A 23,500-nucleotide genomic window follows, 5' to 3' on the forward strand; every position below is an offset into this window, starting at 1 on the left:
GTATTCTACTACTTAGGTCGCATGAGATTTCAGACTTCCTCTTGGAGAGGTCACCTTACTGATCACCTTTTCTCCGATTTACAAGGCCTTCATACAAACTTATTTGGTCTGCTCTCATGAACAAGACACTTGAAAAAATAGCTCCCTACAAAAAAAATAATAAGTGGCAAAAGCACAAGTGTCAACATGAGGATATACACTGTAGGGTGCATTTGTAATGTTTCAGGATGCAGCATTGTTTGCAAATGCATGCATTTTGGAATTGTAACTATCTTTTATTTGTCCATTTGTACAAAGACTGTAAATAAAGAAGGAGCAAAACAATTTACCTTTAAAATCTCATAAAAATCATAAGCAGTGACCTGAGTATTCCTTTACAGAAGCTTTTTCTAGGTACACTCACCTAGATCTACTGACTTTTGAGCCTACTATGTTTTTCACTGGTTTTTTAACTACATATACTATTTACCAGACAGCTTGATAAAAAAGCTACACTTTTGAATTAAATAAATTTTTATTTTAAATGAAAATATCTACACTACAGAGTTGAGCTATCCAATGTGACGCCAACTAGTAATATGTGATTTTAACATAAAACCCTAACAGAAATTAAATTTAGAAGTTTATTTCAAATGTGCACTGGTGACATTTCAAGTTATCAGGAGCAATTTGTGACTAGTCGTTACTGTACTGGACAGTATGGATGCAAAATATTTCCCTAAATATGTAAAATTCCATTGTGCAGGGCTGCTATAGAAAATTGTAGCTTTATGAAAAAGGTTAAATTATACATCTTTTAGTAGTTCACTACTTAACTTTGTTTAAATACCTAAGGTTATATCACTGGGTGCAAATTGAAGGAGAGTTAAGACTGAAGTATCAAATCACATAAGTTTGGACTGATGTATCATTTTGTAATGAACACAATTGTCTTCTTTCTACTGATTAGCATGTAAAGCCAGTAGTACTCCTAGTCCTTCACATTCTTCATGCAATCTTTTTAAATAAATAAATCCACCTGGCCTCTAGTCTTCTTGTGAGCATTTTTACATAGATATAAATGCTTAGCAAACATACATTGAATATTGAAAACAAAAACAGCCACATAGGCCTTTAAATGAAATAGATCTTGAGCCTACACTACCTCAGAAGATAGAACTTAAGGTTTTGGCCCCATGGATATTTACCAGGTATATTACTTAAATGTAATTACAGAGGTTATGAGAAAAACAAGGGATTGAGCTGCAGCATGACATAAATGAAGGCAATCGCTGTAACCAGCACTGTTACTAATATATTTTTGAAATTTCATAGGAGCTGCTGAGGAGAGTCCTGTGGCTGGGAGGAGGTCCCAGTCGTCACCGCCTTATTCTACTATTGATCAGAAGTTGCTGGTTGATATCCATGTAGGTTTCATTCTTAACACATTTGTATCTGTTCCTTTTAATTTTTAATTTGTTTTGATCTAATTTTTTCCTCTTCACGTAAGGGGGGAATGCTTAAAATGTTTGATTTTTAATTAGTCTTCTCAAGACAGATTCCTCCTATGTAAAAGTCCAGAATACAAAATTTAGAAGGTAAAATTGAAATGGAAAAAAATTAATTCATCAAATGATACTTTATTTTCACATATTTATTCAGTGCAAACATATTAAAGAGAGAAGTGATAAGTAGATACTTGTAGAAGCTGATGTCAAATTAAGGGTGCAAACATTTGTGTTCAGTTTGAGTTTAATAGCATTCTTTAGTTGATGAGACAATGTATAAAAATAAAGCATATAGTGAAAAAATGTGCTCTGATACATAAATAAAATGTCATTCAGCTCATTTTGAAGTGTGCTTTCAGATAATTTTAATTTTGTAGTTATCTTTACTCTACCAGACACACACTTGTGTCCAAAAGTTGCTGAATGATGTATCCCATGTTTGAGAAGTGGGTTTATATTATTTGCTTACTTGAAGTCTTTGACATCTTTAAGGTATAACCTATGGCACATAAAAACAATCCTGGGAAATTAACTCACGAATTTCACAGGCTATGCATTAATCCCCAAATCAGGGGAAAACAAAATTAAATAACTACCCATAGGGCAATAATTTGCTTGTTCTCTCCAGCATCAAAAGCAAACATCAGCTTCTCAGTAGGCAAGTAGGGCTAATAAAAACAGTGAGTAGATTTTGCCTTGTGCTCTAGAAAGTCCACTAATAATCATAGTTTGATGTTTGGGTTTTAATACCTCATTCTCACTAAAACGTTGACTCTAGCTAGTAAGTAGACAACTTTATTTAAACTGCGAATATATTTTAAAATTTTTTCATCTTGAAATCTTTGCAATCTAGCAGAAAATGAAAGAGTACTTGAAACTGCATTAACCTTTATTCTGCACACAGGTTCCAAATGGATTTAAAGTAGGAAAAATATCACCCCCTGTATACTTGACAAATGAGTGGCCGGAGTATAACTCACTTTCTGACATGTTCTGGAATGATTGGTTAACTCCTGCACCGCTCATTCAGCCATCTGAGAAGGATGGTGATTATGTTGAACTCTATGATGCCGGTGCTGATGCTGATAGTGATGACGGTGCTTCTGATGATGTTTATGAAGATATCTACGGCCATCCCAATAGCAATAATGACTTGGATAACCAGGTTGCTCAGGAAAATAATGTCTGTGAAGACCATGATGTTGGTGACAGCATTGACAAGTCTGTTGATGACATAGATAATAGTCATGATGATGCTAATCGTTCAAGGTTGGTTTACTCAGTGACTCACACATGTTTTATAATTTTAGAACTAATTGCATCTTTGCTTTATTTTCAAAATGTAGCGTATTTTCTTGAGAGATAATAAATTGCCCCTGCATATTGGCAGTTGGTCTTTACTAATATATTCTAAATTGTTCTAAGGTAAGATGCTTAATTTCCCATTAGTTGCATACTATTTTATTAATATTCACATATTTATTAATTACTTTATAAATGGATATGCCTGAGTATTTATATTGAGATTATTGTGGCTAAATCTTAGTACTGTATAAAACAACAAGTATAATAAATGAGCAAAAAAGAAATATTTTCAAACATAGCTATGTATAGACATGCATGTAATAAATTTAGCATGATATTTATCTACTTAATTAGTAAAAAATCTATCAAAATTTTTATTGTAGAGGGACTGAGGCAGGTGGATAGCAAGTTTGAGATGAACCTAGGCAACCAAATGAGATGCTGTCTCAAAACAAAAACTAAAATAAAAGGACTCAGGATGCATTGATTGCTAAAATGCATGCACTAACCCCTGGATTCAATTCTCAATACCACACATCAAAAGAAAGGGAATTCCATTGTCACATAGACTTGTTTTTAGAGTCAGTAAAGACAATTATGTTTAATGTCTCTTATGCGAAAAGAGACTATTGAGATAATTTGGCAAATTTGGTGTTTTTTTTTTTTCAAACTGATTAAATGACTGCCATAGTTCTCTGAGATATTGCATCAATATTATTTTAAATAGCTCAGAGATCAGTTGCTCAATGAGATTCTGCATCAAGGAAGCCAATATATATCTTAGAAAATAAAAGCAAGCATTTAACATAAACCAGATATATTGCAGGATGAATTATTCAAATAGTTTGTGACTGAGCCAAAAACACAGGTTTAATCATTCATGTGTCTTTGAATTTTCTAATGTGTGAAGGAGGCTATTATTCAAGAAAAAAGTATATGTCTGTGCTACTAATCTAATACATGTAGCTAAAATAATATGATTTCATCCCCCCCCCCAAAATGCAGCCCAAGATTTGACAATTGTATGATGCTAATCAGTATTTAAGATTGGCAGGATATTGTAGTATATTTTTTCTTGTCTGAATACTAATAGATTTCACAAAGAGCAAAAACATGCCTAGACATAGTACATAAGTAAAAGAAAATCCTACTTTTGTTTCATTTACCGTCTTTCAGCTGTGTTTTTATTGAATGACTATCGTTCTTTAATTTGTCCTTGTTATCAGGGCAAGCTGTGATAAGCATGGAAGCAGCCAGCAAGATGGCAGTGATGGAAAAGAAGATGCTAGGAGAAGCTATAACGGTAGAAACCAAGGAAGAAGTGCAACTAATGGAGGCAATGCAGCCAGTGGAGATCAGGAAAGACGTGGAGCTGATGTAGGTAGTGAAAGAGATATCAGGAGTAATGGAAATAAGGGAGTCAGTGGCATCAATAAAGAGAATAGAGCAGTTGGAGTCAATCAAGGAGAAAACCACTCAGACACAGATGGTCCAAGAGTGAAGAGATCCATATGCCACAGTTCTGAACATCAACAAGAGGTAATGTACCATTTGTAAAGAATAATAAATTTCTGCCATTGGGAATGTGTTTCTGCGTATAATAGTCAGCATTTCCAGCTATACCAAATAGATTTAAACCCTGTGCCCAAAATATTAAGCATTTTAATTATATCTGTGTGTAGAGGCCTTTATTGTTTCTAATTTGGCTGGTTCCTTGTTGCTTCCCTAGACAAAAATAATCTTGTTTGCCTTTCTTTACTCATATCACATGTTTGAGTGATATATGTTAATACATAATTTTTACAGGGAAAATTGTTTTTATTTTACAATAAACATAACATAGCATTTAACTGTTTTTTTTTTTCAGTACTGGAGATTGAACCTAGGAAATTTTCCCTGAGTTACATTCCCAGATAGTTTCTGTTTTTGTTTATTCTGAGGCAAGGTATAATCAAGTCACTACGTTGCCCTGGTTAGACTCCGTCAGCCTCTCAGACTTCTAAAATTTACTGCATGTGCCATCATACTTGGCTATTTTTAATTATTTTAAGTGTAGAAAGCAGTAGCATGTAGTACAGTCAGTGGTATACAACCCTCAGGACTCTCGATTTCTGTTCATTTTTTATTATCCTAAACAATTAAATGATTAAGTTCGTTACTTCCCTGCTCCCTGGTAAACTGTATTCTAATATTTTTCTAGGTAACTTGTATTTTTAATCAGACAATATCTGTCCTGTCATGTTTGGATTATTTCATTTAGCATAATATTTTCAAGCTTTGTCATGCTGTAGCATGTATCATAGTTTTACTCCTTTCTTAATGCTGAATACTATTATTTCACTTTTTGATTTGGTTGTTTCCAGATTTGACCTATCATGAATATCCTTCTGTAGTGCCGAGGATTTAGTTCAGTGGCATAAGGGCCAGCATGGCAAGCGCAGGGTCATGATTTTGTGTAAATTTTAGTGTACAGGTATCAGATTCTGTTTTTTTTTTTTTTTTAGGTCTCTATTTAGGAGTAAATTTGCTGCATTATATAACAAGTCTTTAACTTTTTGATGAATTGTCAGTGTACACTGTTTTTTATTGTTGTTATTTTCAGACAGAATCTTGCTATGTAGTTCATGATGGTTTTGAAAGCACTATATAGCCCAGGCTGGCATCAGATCAGTGACAATCTTCTAGCCTCAGCCTTCTGAATTCTGAGATTATAGGCATACACCACCATAACAAGAGATTATATACTTTAATTGAAGTAATGTATTGTGTTTAGATGATGATTTTATTAGTCACAAAATATTTATTGATTTCATAAATGGTTTAAAACGTTAAAGTCTTTTCGTGGATGGTAAATCAGTAGGCATTATCTCAGAGGTTTTTTGAAGTACTTTAATTTTAACTTATTTGTGACAAATAGTGATTATCTGCTCATCTGAAAAAAAGTTGGAACTTCAGAAATAGAAAACAGTGTACCAATCTAATTTCCTAGCCTGTTTTCCTGTCCCAAGAACTGGCTTTGAAAAGGCCAGGCTCCTTTTCATGAATTCGTTCTCACACAGAAAGCTGTTCTTTTTGTTGGGAGGGCTGCCTCTTATCTGTTCTCAGCTTGCTGATTTATTCATCAATTATGACCCAATTCAAATACAGGTTTTCACTTCCCAAACCAGAATTATGTACCCCCTGCTATTTCAAGCGTTTTTCACACATGGATCCATTTTAACATTTATGATATTATACTTATTTGCCTAGTGGTTTCTATTTTGTTACATAAGATTATGAAATCTAATCCATTCTTGATTGTTTTTCTACTATTTCACTCAATGTCAGGGTCCACCCTAAGACCTGATCAGTGATAATGAAAACGTAAATTAAAGAAACAAAGGAAACAAACAGGGAGAAAGGAATTTCCCTAAATGGTTTAAAACAGGAAAGCAGTACCAATGGGAAAGTATCTATATGTATATCTATCTATCTATCTATAAACCTATCATTCATCTTAATCAAAGATGTTAAAATAGAATGTCCAAACATTATTTTCAAGGCATCCTGAGTATCTCTTGGTATATTAAGGAAAGTCTTAGTTCTTTGCAAAGTAAACAGACCTTCCTGTCATCTTAATTTTAAAATGATGCTCTGCTATATACTATGGTTTATTTGGTTTGCTAGGTCATAAAAACCATTCCTTAACACAGTGGAATAATTGCCCCAGTGCCAAAAATCACTCCTTAGAAAGCTTATAAATAGATCGATTTGTCAAAACAGTTGGGTGTGTTTTCCTATTAGATGTAAAATACCACATAAATTGTCATTTTTTTTTTGTTTTACCCATGGTTACCTTTATTAACTAATGGTAGCTGAGTGAATTTTCAGTAAAATATATTCATACTCAAATAAATTGTGTAAATTGGTTTTTCATATTTTCCTTCATCATTTAAAACTTTTATCTCTAGGTTTTTCATGCTATAAGTTCTCAGAGTGTGCATAAAGCAATGTAACAAATATTCCTCTACTGTGCCTTTTACTTTTGAAAGTGGCTATTTGACATAACATAATTGAATGTACACTTTGCAGCTAAACAGTCTTCGGCTTCAAATTCTACTTTTGCATCAAACTAAAAGAATAAACTACAAAGCAGTATTTAACATTTCTAAGGAAATTTTAGTTTCATTATAAGTATATAGATGATACTTGTATTTACTTATTGGCTTATACTAAGGATGAACGGTGATATGTAAATAAGATTCCTATCACAGCAACATAAATGTTAACACCAAAATTGTGTGAGAGACTCAATGCTCCTCATATTTCACCCCTATATTGGTTGTTGAGTTTTGTAATTAAAAGTGGATTTTTTTTTTCTTTTTCCTTTTTATCGGTACCAGGGATCGAACTCACAATTGCCTGCTTGCAAGGCAGGCACTTATGCCACTGAGCTAAATCCCCAGCCCCTAAATGTGGATTTTTAAGGGCATAAATACAGCAAAATTTGCTTTCACTCTTTAAAGTGACTCCTGTGCATATTTCCTCTACTTAAATTTTCTAACAAAATAAAAATTGTTCTTTTTTTTTTTGGTGTCCTTTCAGGAACTAAATGGTGGGAGTGAGGACTCAACCTCCATTGTCTCAGATGTTCCATCCCCTGAGCTAGATGATGTGGATGGCAGTACAGGCACATCAGAATCATCAACACAGTTGGATTTTTTTGCCAATAACTCATCTCCTTCCAAAGGTTCTGGGATGGCTGCTAATGCTGACTTAGCCTGTGCCATCTGTGAGTTTCCAATATGATTTCTCAGTGCTTTTATTTATTCTCATATTCAATAGTGTTTAATCACTTCTTAATGATCTTCAAGGAATTAAACCATCCGGATATTCATTTGACATAATTCAGATAGATGTATGCTTTTAATAAATCTAATCTTGGCTAAATCTTTATGGCGTATAGCTCTCAGCTACAGATGAGAAATTGACTTAGCCTTTATTAGATTTGTTAGTATTCTAATAAAACTTGCTTGAAATATTTTCTTATTAAGCAGTGTGTTTTAACTAGTATCATTTGTATTGTCTGATGGTTTAGTAATCTTCAAAATGATACCTGCAGTAAAAAATAAAATATAGTACAGAAACGGGAGCTCTTGTAGGCTGTGACTGTTTCATGGAAACACTCAAGGACATATGTTGTATAAACTAGCAATGTCTCTTACTATTTCTCTATTACTTATTCACAGTATATTCTGGATTCATGGAAGTACCTGAAAAATCAACTAAGAGAACCTTTGAAGTCAATGTTAATCCAACTTGTGTCTCCTCTGCATGTAAAAAACCACTAATCCACATGTATGAAAAAGAATTCACTTCTGAGATCTACTGTGGTTCATTGTGGGGTGAGTTTGGCTTTTTGAAACTGGATTACTTTTATAAAATACTCTAATTTTAACCTATATACAAAGAATGTAAAAATCATGTATGTAAAACATTTGATAATTATTGCCAAGTCATTATCAAATCAAATAAAAATATGTTTATAATTTGGTCAGAAGTGATTTTGCTGATTGATGTCTCACCCTTTTAATAATGTTTTTTAATATGAATTAACATCACTAAATATAAAATTGGACAAACTTACAATTTCTAATTTATGATACAGTGAAGAATACTACAACTAGTAAGGTATTACAAGACGGATTTCTGTAGAAACTTGTTTTTAAGCAGTCATGAGAATTTTAAGAGAAAATTCTGCTAAGAGGTCTTAACTTTGACAGCTCTCTTCAATTCTTTGTTTCAAAAAGTAGTCACATCTATAATGCTGAGACACTATTTTACCTCAAGCCAATCTGCATCATAAGTGAAACAGAATAAGTGAACTCAATAAAGGGAAGAATCCAAAGTAAATTCTAACCTCCAACTTGCAACTTGACAGGCTTTACTTGCTGTACAATTCAACAGAAGGGTTCTCAATAAAAATACAGCAAGCAAACATAATTATATGAATTGAACAATTTAGAAAAATAGTATCCTCAAAACTTGCTAATTGACTGTATTAGACAATGAGAAAGCATTAACATTTCAGTCTAGCAGCTACTCAGAAATATAATTTTGAATAACTTATAACTAGTGATTATTTGCTTTGAAAAGTAAAAGACCATAATAAAAAGTGATGATCATCCCCCTCCTCCTCTGACTCCACTTAGGGAACATGCTGTTCAAAATTTGCCATTGGCTATGAGAACTGGAAAGGGGCACAGTGGGAAAATGAATCAAAGACACTTGTTCTTTCTCTTTGTATCTGCAGAGCACAAATATTCTTCCAGGGAAAGGCGGATACTAAAATTTCCTTCTCTATCACTTAGTTAAATTTCTCCTGTGTCTCAGTTGGTGGGCAGATGTGCACCAAGGTTTGAAATGTATTTTAAATTTAGTTATATCTTTTATTTTAGTCTTTGCATTTGTTCTTTAAACAGTACTATGAGAGCAAGTCAACAAATAGGTATTTAGAAAGGTAAATTTTTAAGTTTCTGAATGAGCATAAAAGCACTCGTTAAAAAGCATATAGTTATTCTAAAAGCATTAAAACATTGTTTTATAGTTAGGAATGAGACATGAAATAAATTGGATTATTGCTATGTGTTAGATTAAAGATATTTAATAGTAATCTGTAAAAGAGTTGACTGACAAGCTATGGGATACTACTAATAGATGCTCAGCTAAACATCAAACTCTATGTTTAAGATGCCCTAGCAGACACCATCCTGTAGAGTATTGGTGCAGAGTATCCTCTTCTATCTTTTCACATACATCGGTGAATTTTGTTCAATTAGTAGAGTACATAGCTACAAAATATGAAATTAATATTATCCTAAAATTATAAAAGTCATCTTTATAAAGATTAACACATTGAAGTATCAAAATTTCTAATATAATTTAATTGCAATACATAATTTGAACTAATATAGTACTTTTCATATCTGAACAGGAGTCAATTTGCTGCTGGGAACCAGATCTAATTTGTGTCTACTGGACAGAAGTGGAGAGGCAAACATTACTAAACTTATAAAGCGAAGACCATTCCGCCAAATTCAAGTCGTAGAGTCACTCAATTTGCTGATTACCATCTCTGGTTTGTTTAATTACCAAAATTAGCTAACTAATTATGTAGATTAATTAGGTTGCAAACTAGGTTAAAGGCTTTCTCAGGCAAATGTGTTCATAGGTGAACACATTAAATATAGCATTTAATTGGGACACTAGACTCTCCTACTTGTATTTTTTAATCTATTTACAATTTAAGCCATCTTCCTTTCATTGCAATGTACTTGACCCAGGTTATTGATTAGAAAAACTACATTGTTTCATCCTTGTAAGCTTTCATATTTTTCTTCTAGATAGCCACCTGAAATTTTACACCTCTCATTTCCCTACACTCATACACAGAGAGCACAATGATGTCCCTCACAAACCATTCCTGTGATGTGTTAGAAGCAAAACAATGATAGCAACAGCAAAAATGAACCAAATTGGACACATTAGGGTGAATAAGGGACTTGATCTTCACACAGTCTTGTCACTAGGGCTTGTATATAAGATTTGTTTTCGAATGGGTTCCCTACATGCACCTTTAAATCCACAATTTAAAGTGAAATTTATGAGACATACAAACTTGTATATCATATGATTTCTTTTCCATGAGAAGTCAAAAGTATAATTGAATAAAAATAAAAAGTAGATAACAACCAATAAGATAGATTGTTTGCAGGTGAGAAAGGGACTAACAGATGGAGGGACAGGATGTGCAGAACAGGGAAAGGGACATAGAAAGAATTAAAATGTGCTGTGCACAGGTACCAACCAACCAAAATGAATGTATTCATTGTATATTACAAACATGTATGAAAACAGAATGGATACTTTCAAGACCTCTATACATTTTCCACACAGTAGTTGCTTTTCTTATTTTGGAGCGATCAAATGGTAAATCTTTCACTATAAAAAAGCAAGTAAATGAGTGTTAGAGTAACTATAATTATTAGCCAGCAACTGTTATATGAAAGGAACCACATTAAATTTTCATGTAGGCAAAAGATGACAAACAGAAGGATGGGTAAAGATAAAAAAGTTTAGCTACAGTGTAAAATAATGTTAATCATAGTTATTTATATCATTTATATTTTTATAATATATATTAGGTATATAGAATATATATTAGTGTGCAAATAGTCTATTATTCACTGATTATATATGTTCTTAAGTAAGGTTAAGTTAGCTTTATATTTTGACTTTAGGAGAAATCCCTTTAGAAATATACTCAGGAATTATGGTTTTTTAAATTACATTTTATGGCCATTCATTTATAATTATCTGAGGTACACAGAAGCAATGTTTAGTTTTTTATAGCATCTGGGTAGAGACTACACATTTGAATAACAGATTTCTTTACAAAACAGACTTTCTTTAGACTTTTTTCTAATCCAGATGTGGCCTTCCTTAATGTTTGAGCTTTTATCAATGATAAGTTATTTTTGTTTCAAGTACTACTAAAAATATCACTATTGCAAGATACTCAGTGGTTTATTTTGCCATTTAAGAACTGAATGATCATAGACATCGATATTCAAACCCTAATATTGTTTTTGATATTTTATGTAAAACATATCAATGATTGATCACATGAAAATCGTACCATTGAAATTTGATATTTTATAAGCATAATCTAGAAAAATGAATAAGAAAAATGAATGTAATCATTATATAGAGACAAATACACGATTTTAATGGCTTTTGCTTCTTAAATTATATGAATTTTGTGGGATTTAGGAAGTTGCAATCAAGAAATTAATATTAAAGATGTGATCTCACTCATAAGTCATATTTCAAGAGCTAATTTGATAAAAATTGTGAAAAGAATAGTGCTTATCTGATACTGGATTAAATAGAAGGGAGGAAAAAAGGAAAAGAGGTAGATAAATGGACACAATATTATAGGAATACAGGAGAAATTAGTTTTGTTGTGCTATGGAATAATAGGATGTGTATAATTAACAGAAACACATTAAAAATTTCAAAATAGAAGAAAGTAGTTTAAATGTATTCAATATAAGGAAATATTAACAGTTTAAGATTAAATGTATCCTGTATTAATCACTATCCAATGTACACATGAATAAAAATATCACATTACGGGGCTGGGGGTATAACTCAGTGGCACAGTGTCAGCCTAGCAAGTGCAAGGTCTTGAGTTCAATTCCCAGTACCCCTCCAAAAAAAAAAAAAAAATATATATATATATATATATATATATATATATATATATATATCACATTATATACCTGAAAATACGTATAAATATCTTGTAGCAAAAAAGTATTAAAGTCACCAAAATAATTTTAAGTAAAAAGAGTTGGCTTGAAGAAGAAATAATAAAACTTCAACTCTTTTATAAGTATGCTAGAATGGTAGAAAACAAAGGGATCCTTCTTCATGGCCTCAAATGCCCAAGGTCAATATTCAGATATCCCTTGTATGCACAAACATCATCAGAAATAGCTCCTAGCTTTCTGAACCACAGAGGAGTAGTGACTTGGTAAAAAGCCAAGGTACAAATGAATGATGGTAATTCTATTGCCTGTTTAGTAACAGTCATAATTTGTCTCAAAGAAGCATTTTAGATTCCACTTCAGACAGGCATATTGGTAGCTAGTAAGCACTTTATCACTTAGAACTGCGAGACTAAGAGACTTTTTGCTATCACGTTTCTAAATTCTGAAGGGAATGTAGTTTTGATGCAATGTAGTTTTTCAAAATATACTTTTTACATTAGTGAATACGTTTGGTTGAAAATACAAAATATCTTTACTTTTTGTTCTAAGATATGAAGAAGATAGGTAGAATTGAAATATTGTATCTTTTCTTATCTATCAGGTCATAAGAACAGACTTAGGGTGTATCATCTGACGTGGCTGAGGAACAAGATTTTGAACAATGATCCAGAAAGTAAAAAGAGGCAACAAGAAATGCTGAAGACAGAGCAAACTTGCAGAGCTATTGATAAGTTGACTGGCTGTGAACACTTCAGTGTCCGTATGTCCCATTTCACATTTACTATAGCTATATTAAAGTTTCCTTTATTTCACTGAGTGAAGTAAGTAATTATGACATGAAAAGTAGAAATAACAAAGAATTTGAAACTTAAAATGCAAAGATGAGTGAACTTCATTGAGATAGATCTTTTCTGCTGCAATCATGCCCATTAATTTGAAAATATTGGTTAGCTGAAATAGCTATTGATGTTAGATTAGGTTTTATTTCTTCACTTTTCTTCCCTTATGACTCACAGTAAATATTCCAGTTGAACTGCTATTTTTCCTATCGCTATATAGCTGTAAACGCTTCTGTTGTATCTTCAGCAACCTACAGAGACTTATGACATTTCTTTAGAACAGCAATAAAATAGAACTTCTCTTAGTAATAGCCAGAAACTTTATGAGAAGTCAAAAAATGTTTCTGTGATCTGGCTCCCACAGTTCATATTGATTATACAATGAATATGTATATTGTTGATTAGATAATTCTTTTAAATAAGATGTATTTCTTTAAACCATCCACTGTGAAATAACGTAGCGAAGTAACAGCTCCAATATCTCAGAATCCTGCTTTCAGCTGTCAGCTATGAAGTAATATCGTCCCATTTTGTTCCATTTCAGAAGCAAATTCCCTTTACTCTCAGTCTTACTTTTCTTCTAACCCTCTTTATTAATTTCCCCTTCAAGAAGAACTGGTAGCATAGATGGAAGGTAGTTCAAATCACTTTATATAAATTGCAACAGAATATTTCCTTTATGATTAATCGGTTTTGTTCTGCATATAAAGCAACTTTATCAGAATATTTTTCTCATGTGCATGGATATGTACACTTACATCACTAAAAGGGGGAATTAGTACCTCAATAATTTAAGCATTAAATAAAAACACAATTTTCTTCTAGTTTTGGATATCACTACTACTCTCCAGTCATATTGTGCAAATGTGATAAACTTAGGGGTGAAAAATACTCCAGGTGTTATCTAGGAATGTATATTGCTGAACTATTTCCTATTAATTTGTACTTTTATATTCAATGATAGATAACTACTTAGAAGTGTCCTCTTGGCAAGGGCATGGATTATTTAATTGCAGTTTTCCTTACTGGTACCATTCCCATTTACTCCATCATTCAGAACAACTAATAGACATTTGTACTCCCTGAAAAGCGCAATGGTAGTATATTCACACAGGAGAATAGCTATGAATCATACTTTCCAGATATTTTCATAGCTTTTCAAGATCCATAAAGAATGCAGTAGCAACAACCATTGCCATGCATTAAATGTATGGGAAGTGCTTGCTTAACTAACACAATTCCTTTTTTCTTGGGGATTTATTAGGCATGTTTCTTTGCCTTGAGAACAATAAAAAAGAAAATGAAACAGGAAGCTGAGAGAGAGAGAGAGAGAGAGAGAGAGAGAGAGAGAGAGAGAGAGAGAGAGAAAATTCCAATCAAGGAAGAAGGGGTTTAATGGAAGCATTAATCCATCAAGTAATATAACATATTCCAAATGAATTAACCAAATAGTCCAAGCGCAAGCTGGTTGTTTTCCTTTGAGAACCAGTTCTATTGAAATAATTTAGATAATATGAAATGCACCAATTTAAAGCAAACATGTCAATGGTTTATGGTATAGAGATATGCAACATCACTATGATCTATTTTTGTCATAAAATAACACACTCTCATCCATTAGCAGACATTTCCCATTCCTTCCTTTTCCATTTTCCCCACTCCCATCACAGTCACAAATAGCCATTGATTTACTCTTTCTGTACAAGATTTGTCAGCTCTGAGCTGTTAATATAAATGGAGCCATACATTTTGTGACAGACTTCTTTAACTTGCCATAATATTTTCAAGCTTCAGCCATATAGCATCAGATACATCAAGTGCTGCATAAATGTTTTGTACAAGACACATCATTTTTTGTTTACCCATACATCAGTTGGTAAACATTTGTCTATTTTCTTTTTTTTTTGGCTATTAGTAATAGTGTTGCTATTAATATTTTTATACATCTTTGTATATAAGTTTGCATGTTTTCTTTAAGATGATACTGTTAGAATGTTTTCAAAGTAGAAGTACCATTTCACATTGCCATTAGTAATGTATGAAGACTTTTTTTTTTACCTCCTTTCAAACATTTGTAGATGTTTGTGTTTGAATTCTAGCCATCCTAGTGGGGTATAAAGTAGTGGATTTGACTTGATATTTCCCGGTAATTAATGCTGTTAAGCATCTTCTCACGTATTTAGTGGTCAATTTTTATCATGCCTGGAAAAGTAAGTATTTTCCTATTTTAGTTGTTTCGTCCATTTGTTCTTGAGTTTAAAAAAATCATTTAAGTATTCTCTGTACTAGGCCCTTATCAGATGTGTGAATCGCAAATATTCTATTCTAGTCCACAGGCTATACTTTCAGTTTCTTGATTGTGTCATTTGAGGCACAAAAAATTTTAAATGTGACATGTCCTAATTTATCTATGTTTTCTTTTGACATATACACTTTTTGTGTCAAGCATATGAATTCATCGACATTTTCAAGGTCACCAATAATTGTCCACTTATTTATTGCTGAGTTTTAAAGTTTTAGGTCTTGAGTTTAGGCCTTTGATCCATTTCGGGTTGATTTTTATATGTAGTAGCAAGTAGAGTGTCCAACTTCATTCTTTTGCATATAAGTATTCAGTTGTTCCAGCACCATTTGTTGTACACTATTTTCCTTGCGGAATGGCTTAGGTATCATTTACTATGCATTTATGAGTATTTTTATTGATTGTAAATTATATTTCATTCATTTGTATGTCTAGGCTGATGCCTGTACCATATTTTGTATTACTTTTGTAGTTTTATAATAAAGAAATATGAGTCCACTAATTGTTATTTTTAGTTTCAAAACTATTGATGTTCAGAACCTCTTGCCAGTCCCTGTGAAATTTAGGAATAACTTTTTTTGATTTCTACAAAATAGGCCTTTGGTATTTTAATAGATAATTCATTGAATCTATAGAGTATTTTAATAGGATTGCTATCTTTAAAATATTACATGTAATCATGCATGAACATGAAAAATGTTTCACTTATTTAGATCTTTAATTTTTCACCAGTGTACTATAGTTTATAGTGTACAATTTAAAATACTCTTAAAGGCTAATAAATACACTCCATAAAAATATATAGTAATCTTATTACTTTTGGAGAATCACCAATTTGTAAACAAGTAGCTTTACAAAATATTTAGATTTGCTCTTACATTGTGGTTATATTTTCAATAACAAATGGAAACATTTGAATGCTCTTGTTAAATCTGTGGCATTGTTGCTTCTTTTTATTTTATCATTGTAGTCCAACATGAAGAAACAACATATATAGCAATTGCTTTGAAATCATCAGTTCACCTTTATGCATGGACATCAGAGTCCTTTGATGAAAGCACTGCTATTAAAGTGAGTGATCTCTTTTTCCATTACATCATGCCATTTTTCTTTTCAGAAGAAAAGTAAACAAAGCAATATTTTTAATACAGGCGTGGTATTTACCATTCTTCTACAGTTAATGCACAATTTGAATATATTATGTCAGTAGTTATCATTTAGCCCTTTTAAACCCCTTTTTAAACAATACACAGCATCAGAGCAAGGGAGAATGGGAGGTAAATCTCTGATCCTATCCTCATCACCCCTCTTACAAAACTTCCTCAGAAACTGTTCACTCCCAATTCCTGTAATCAACACAAATATCTTCTCTTTTAAAGTCCTAAACACAAGCTGTGGGCATAATGCTGTAGACTTGAATATGAGAACATCCATTTTTTTTCTCTTAGTGGAGGAGAGGGGAGCAGAGCAAAGTTAAAGAAAAGTTTGGAAACCATTGGAATAGGAAGGAGGGAAGAGAAAAATCTTTGTTTCAATTACTATGAGCACAGTAGATGTTGATGGGAGTAATGAGTGGGTCTACATTGCTTACAAAATGAAAATGTAAACAAATTTCTCTCTAGAACCATTTGCAAGGTGTGGTAGTTAGGCTTATGAATAATCTTTCCATGTTTATTATTATTTAATTGTGCTTCAATCCCAAACAAGATGATGCTGACTTTTTTATCATATCAAATAGACTGAAGGCTGTAAATAATTGAAATTCTCCAAAATTCCACCCAACTAGGCATTTTTAAAATTTATTCCATTTTAATAAGGGCTAGCTAGTGAAATGGCAACATTCTATCAAGTCAAATAGCTTTTAATAAGCAATATATATCACAATTAGCTGGACCATTTGTTAAGCATTTAGGCCCCAGACCCAATCCCACATTGAATAGTGGATCTGGAGTAAGATCTGGGAATTTCTATTTTTTAGCAAATATTCCAGATAATATTGAATTTGTTACTACTTGGACTAATATTTACAAAATACTGGTAGAGACACATTCTGATAGAGCCCACAAGGTATTAATAAAAAAAATAGTAACTTAGATCTGTTTACAATGGTTTGTTTTGTACGTCAAAATATCACAATAAAAATTCTTTTAATGGCTTTGCAAGGATGAGTTCCACAATTACTATGTATTTTTTATAAATAGCAGACTGCTATATAAATAGTCTTGGTTTGACGTGACACAGATTACATCATTGATTTTATCTCAGTTGTCAATATTTGGATATGGGTTTACTCTTAATTGTCAACTGATTGGTCAGAGCTACCTGGTACAGAACAGGAAATCAAAGAGATATGTACCAACAGTCTCTCAAACCTAACACACAGTTCTTGTCAAAGTCCTCACTCCAGCTCTTGAATCCTACCTCAACACTCTAATATGGTGAATCTTGTAATGCTTAGTCCTCTACTGTGACCTGGGCTTGGCAGGGAAAACTGTTGCTTTTTGTGTTCTTGGACTAAAACCCATAGAAGCCTATAGCACACTCAGTTGACAATAGGCTTTTTTGTCTTTTTCATGTTTCACCAAGTATGCTTTGAGGAATCAATAGACTAAAAAGACATTATATATCTTATGAAGTTATATGCAAATAGTGTCAAAAATACAGGTAGCTAATCTAGAGGAGCTCCTTCATTTGTTGAAAGTCAACACAAGGAAATTAAGGATGCCAAAGTGCAGAGTAATACGAGGCTCTTAGAATCATTGGCAATTTGACACTTGAAACATTTGGAACCTAACTTTAAGTGTGCCTTTGTTGTGGTGACAGATCTAAGAAAAGCTATAGTATATTGATCTTTAAATACAGTACGCCATTTAAAAAGTCTACATCAGTTCCACAATCCCATAAACCTAGAAAAAAAATGGGAGAATTTTTACCTTAAGCAGAATATCATTTTTGGGCCTTTTGATCATACTTGGCATTATATTTCAGGTGTTTCCAACTCTTGATCATAAACCGGTGACAGTTGACTTGGCTATTGGTTCTGAGAAAAAACTAAAGATTTTCTTCAGCACAGAAAATGGATATCATATCATTGATGTAGAATCTACAGTTATATCTGATGTGAGCCTGCCACGTAACGTAAGTTGATGCCTTCAAATTCTTAGAAATGATTGTACAGCAGCATTATCACTTTCCTAATATTAAAATTCTGAAGTTTAGAAATACAAATAGAAACACTTACACTGAAACAGGGAACAAATAAGTATCCATAGAGTACCAAAAAGTGATCATTCATAAACAAATATTACTGATGGTTTCTTAGTCCAGTTGAGACATTTTGCTCTTCTAGCACACAGTTTTTCTGTTTGTTCCTAATGAATAAACTTTAAATTTTGGATTTCTATAGAAGACTGACAAATCTCAGGCCTTCATTATTATCTGGCCATTTTCAACTGGAACTGATTCATGCCTGCCCCCTTTTAGGTGAGAGATAGGTTCTACATTCTCTATCCATCCAAATTATGCAATTATAAAAATTGGCCCAAGGAGGCTTTTGAGGTCACAGTCTTTACCTTTGTCCTTTTTGTACCCCATAATGCATAATAGATGTATTCAGTCCAAAACAGTTTTGAAGCACTGTTACATGTATTTTCTTCATTATCGTATTACTTTAACTGCTGTATATAGCAAATAAATATAAAATACTCTTGTATAGTATCAATTGTTACCTGAAATTTCTGATGAAAGGATTCAGAATTTTGATAACATATGCATATTTACTCCTTTTGAAATAATTATAAAATAATGAAATATAACACAACATGTAAAATAGTAATATTTGTAAATATATATATATATATATATATATATATATATATATATAATTTTTACAAACAACTTGACCATAACATGACAGCCTAGACACAGCAAACACAATATTGTGATTCAGAAATTTTTCACAATCAATCTTTTTTTTTTTTTTTTTGAGGCAGGGTCTTGCTATGTGGTCAGGCTGGCCTTGAACTCGTGGCCATCTTCCTGCCTCAGCCTTCTAAGAATTAGGATTACAGACATGAACCAATATGCCTACATCAATGTTGTACTATTAAAAATTATACTTTATAAAAGGCCAGAACCAACGACGGTGTGTTTCACCCCTTTTTGAGTCTCAGTTTGTAGACAATTAAAATCTTAGCTCACCATTATGCAAAAATGCCTGGACAGAACTATTAAATACTATTTAAGTCACTGGAATCATGTAACATTTTGAGCACCTTTCAAAATTACATCATACATCTCTAATAAATTGCATAGGGCATTTGTTAAAACATTTTAAAGTGTTTTGTTCATATTAACAATCATCAACTGAGCACCTAGTGATTGCTTATGCTTATAAAAAAAAAACTTACCCTGTTTCTAATGTAGAGAATACTGAACCAATTCAATCAAATGCCACTTAAAACTGAAATCAGGTTTTTTTTTTTTTGGTTGTTTGTTTGTTTTGTTTTTGGTACCAGGGATTGAACTCATGACCTTGCGCTTGCCAGGCAGGTGCTTACATGGCTGAGCTAAATCCCCAGCCCAGATGGATGTATTTTTACTATAAATAATATATTATTCTTTAGGTGTTAATATATCATTCTTTAGGACAACGCTTCCTGTTCTCTCTTTGTTGGTTTTGATTTTGGTACCAGGGGATCAAACTCACTACTTTGCTTTTACTGGACAAGAGCTTTGAGCTGCTGAGCTAAATCCCTGGCCCCCTGTGTTTTTTTTGTTTGTTTGTTTTGGTTTGGTTTGGTTTTGTTTTTGTTTTTGTTTTTGTTTTTTTGTATTCTGTCAGATAGCCTTTATTTAAGAGCCAGTGCAATGCAAACATTTCAGCATTGGTTCATATTTATGCTTATTTGAAAAGCCACTGAAGAAATTTGAATCCAGTGTTTCACATAACCAATAAGCAAGAAAACATATTTCCTATTAAAGCAATCCATTAATTACTGTGAGAGCTAGAATAAAAGATGAGCTTAAAAATCATTGTCTGACCCAATTAGGATACCTTATTCAAAATTAGATTTAGATAAATGCCCTAGAGTCTTGATCCAATAAAAAAGAAAGGGCCCTAATATAAGAGATGGGAAGGTGTTTTCTGCAACAGAATGTACTGAAAATATTTTTCCAAGAGTGCTGATTTACACATCTGTAATGCTACAAAAAGCCGTATTGCCAAAGTGTATCTGGGAAGTGAATTAAATCAGAGGCTGTTTGGATTATCAGCAATCAAGTTTTATTAGAAACCGATTTTACTGAGACAACCTTGTTTCTTGCAATTTCTTTTATTTTCTTCCTTTACTTCTTTTCTGATTCAATTGCTCATGCAAGTGCCCAGAGAACGCATTAAAATTGCTTTTCGCCTCTGGATCCCCATTTTAGTTTTAAGGATTGTTGTTGCTGAGACATGGACTCAAACTGTTGGCCTGAGTATGCTGGGTTTGGCAAGTATAGCTTCTGAACTTTTATTTTTTTTTTCTGTAACTTACTAATTTGAAGAAATAGTAGAGGAAAATAATTGTTTATTTTTCAGGGAATCATTGTCAATGTGACAATATCAGTTTAAGAAAATTTTGTCGCCATTATTTTAGGCATCATGAAGTTTAGAAATGTTCCTGAATTTGTGTATTGTGTATATATTAATAACATAAAATTAGATATAAAATCCTATATGTTTTGCAAAAGAGGGATGCCTGTTATATTTAAAGCTGTAAAGCATATCATAAAATCTAGTCTTGTTAAACATTTTAAGCTTAAAATATTTAGGTTATTTTCCATTTTTTATTTTAATGAATTTGCTGATAACCAATGGCTTATATTTTTTGCTTGGCTCACATATCCATTGCTAAAATATTCATTAATTGTTAAAATGAATTTTAAAGCCAAATCTTTAATATTACAGAGGTTCAAGAAAACTCAATATATTGGATATAAATTTTTATTTTTTCAAACAAATCTTTATTCTTAAATATGAAGGTAAATCTTAAACAATCATGACTACATTTCATAAGGTAAGCGGTTCTGCAAGTGGTTGGTAGCATGCTGTTTAATTGGGAAACAGAAGTTACCTTACTCCCTGTACTTTGAACCTATTTTGGTCTCTATGCTTAGATAAGCTGCTTCAATTAAAACAGTAGTGATAAAAATGTTAGACGTATAAATCTCCATGAAACATAATTCTAGCCCCTGGAAATCATTATACCCTAGAATATCATCATTCTGCCGGATGGCTTGGGAATTGGCATGATGCTCACCTTCAATGCTGAAGCTCTCTCTGTGGAAGCTAATGAACAACTTTTCAAGAACATCCTTGAAGTGTGGAAAGACATACCATCTTCTGTAGGTACGTATAAAATGCCTCATTCTTTGAGATAATTCCAGAGAAATATTTTAAGGAAAATGTCTCCTAAGTAAAAGTTTCTTGAATGATTATTTTATCTTAAAACAAAACTGAGGGTTTTTCTACAGTCTTGCACACCTTTTTCTCTTAGTAAGGTGAAGCAAGTGTTTCTTATATACTTAGCAAATTCACATGACTCCTAAACAGAGATCAATTTTAGGTATCTTAGGTGATCGTTGTGTTCTATTATTAAAACATGACCTTATTCATTTCCTCAATAATCTAAAATTTTGCTTTAAATCTCTTTGCTTGCAGTTTTTACACAGATTTTGCAAACACATCTTTCCACTGCATTAATTTATTGATGACACACATGTCATAACAGAACAGCAAAAATTTTCTGTTTCATACAGTCAGTAATGTTATGTTTAATGAGGTATTGCTGTCAAGAATCAAATCATTCAGAAAAAAAAAAAAAAACAGATACAATTGGAATGTATATAACGCACCAATCTGATGGCCACATAAAGAAAATTGTCTTTTTATTCTCTTCTGACCAGGACATCTTTTCTTAAAAATACAGGCCTTATGATTTGGGAAACTCAAATACTTTAGGGTGCTTGTGTATGTTTCTGAGACTTGGTGACTATATGGTGAATCCAAGATAGAGACCAGAATGCATAGGAAAAGTAAAAATGTGGGGTGAAATTATTAAAATCTAAGATAATAATTTCCAAAGAAAAGGACTTTGAAGGAAAACGCTAAGTGTGGGAGGGGCAGTGTGGGGAGGGTTGAGGTAGTTTTTCAAGAGAGATAAGCAGTCCCAGAAATCTCTACAGGGTAGGTAAAAGTGATTCTCATGTAGCTTTAAGGACCAATTTCAAATAACTAATTTTGATGAATGTTTTCTCTATGATGTGATGGCACTTTGCATTGTGTCTGCAGAATATTTTGTTTTTTTGCATATATATTCAATATTCAGGATTGTCCTGAAAACCTGCTCCAGTTTCTTCAAACAGTCAAGAATTCACAGAGGGTTTAAAACCATTTTAAGTGACAGAAGAGTAATGCTTACAGTATAATTGACAGATCTGGGATAGCAGGAGTAAAAGTAATCAATCATGTAATAAGCTTCACAGTAGTATTTTTGTGATTAATATGCTAATTGCTAACAAGAAGAAGGCAATTCAGTTCAACTGGGAAACTGACGATACCCCTATATTTATGTCACTAGGCAGTCAGAGGAGACAGTAGGCTCTTGAAAAGTTATCTTGTCCAATTTTTGTGCTTAGGATGATTTGTTATCTAGAACAAGAAGATTACTTTGCTTTACTGGAATTTGAAAAACACTTACACATAAAATAAGTTATACACTTACAGTCATATGGTGTTTTTAATTTTTAGTAATAAGAACGTACATTATAGCTCTAATGTTAAAGAAATTGTTCTTTTTCTGTTTTAAAACAACTGTTTTGCTGTTTAAAACTAACTCAGATCCAAATTTTCCTACTATAAATATTATATTTCCTTGATGAATGACAAATATTTTTGATAGGAAGATCATTGTTCAGCATTTCTAAGCAAATATAGAGAGGCTTAGCAAAAACTGGCAGTTTTACTAAGTATTCTCAGTTCCAAATCCCTGATTCCAATTTCAGAAAGCATGCTACCTTAGTAGCTAGGTTAAGTGACAAATTCATGTGTTGCAGGACTAAGGTAGAAATTTTGTGATGTCATGTGAACTGTTCTTGTGTTTAGCAAGTAGCGTTTACATCCAGTTTAGAAAAAATTTGCTGTTTGGTTGTTACTTTTTACTGAAGTCAGATGGGCAAAAATAACAAATCCATATAGAATTACTTATTTCC

General features: G+C 32.4%; 1 protein-coding gene across 1 annotated transcript in view; it reads left to right on the forward strand.

The window, feature by feature from the left end:
• Nrk (Nik related kinase) overlaps nucleotides 1–23,500 on the forward strand; it is a 118,957-nt gene that overhangs the window by 89,588 nt on the left and 5,869 nt on the right. Inside the window, exons 18-27 of the mRNA XM_063246236.1 lie at nucleotides 1,315–1,406; nucleotides 2,392–2,756; nucleotides 4,019–4,331; nucleotides 7,377–7,563; nucleotides 8,021–8,176; nucleotides 9,766–9,909; nucleotides 12,708–12,866; nucleotides 16,218–16,318; nucleotides 18,236–18,385; nucleotides 21,503–21,638. Coding sequence (XP_063102306.1) covers nucleotides 1,315–1,406; nucleotides 2,392–2,756; nucleotides 4,019–4,331; nucleotides 7,377–7,563; nucleotides 8,021–8,176; nucleotides 9,766–9,909; nucleotides 12,708–12,866; nucleotides 16,218–16,318; nucleotides 18,236–18,385; nucleotides 21,503–21,638 — 1,803 coding nt within the window. The remainder of the gene's footprint in view (nucleotides 1–1,314; nucleotides 1,407–2,391; nucleotides 2,757–4,018; nucleotides 4,332–7,376; nucleotides 7,564–8,020; nucleotides 8,177–9,765; nucleotides 9,910–12,707; nucleotides 12,867–16,217; nucleotides 16,319–18,235; nucleotides 18,386–21,502; nucleotides 21,639–23,500) is intronic.

Source organism: Cavia porcellus, unplaced genomic scaffold (assembly GCF_034190915.1).
Source record: "Cavia porcellus strain 051 isolate PalLab524CR breed Dunkin Hartley unplaced genomic scaffold, mCavPor4.1 scaffold_3, whole genome shotgun sequence".
Classification (NCBI taxonomy): Eukaryota; Metazoa; Chordata; class Mammalia; order Rodentia; family Caviidae; genus Cavia; species Cavia porcellus.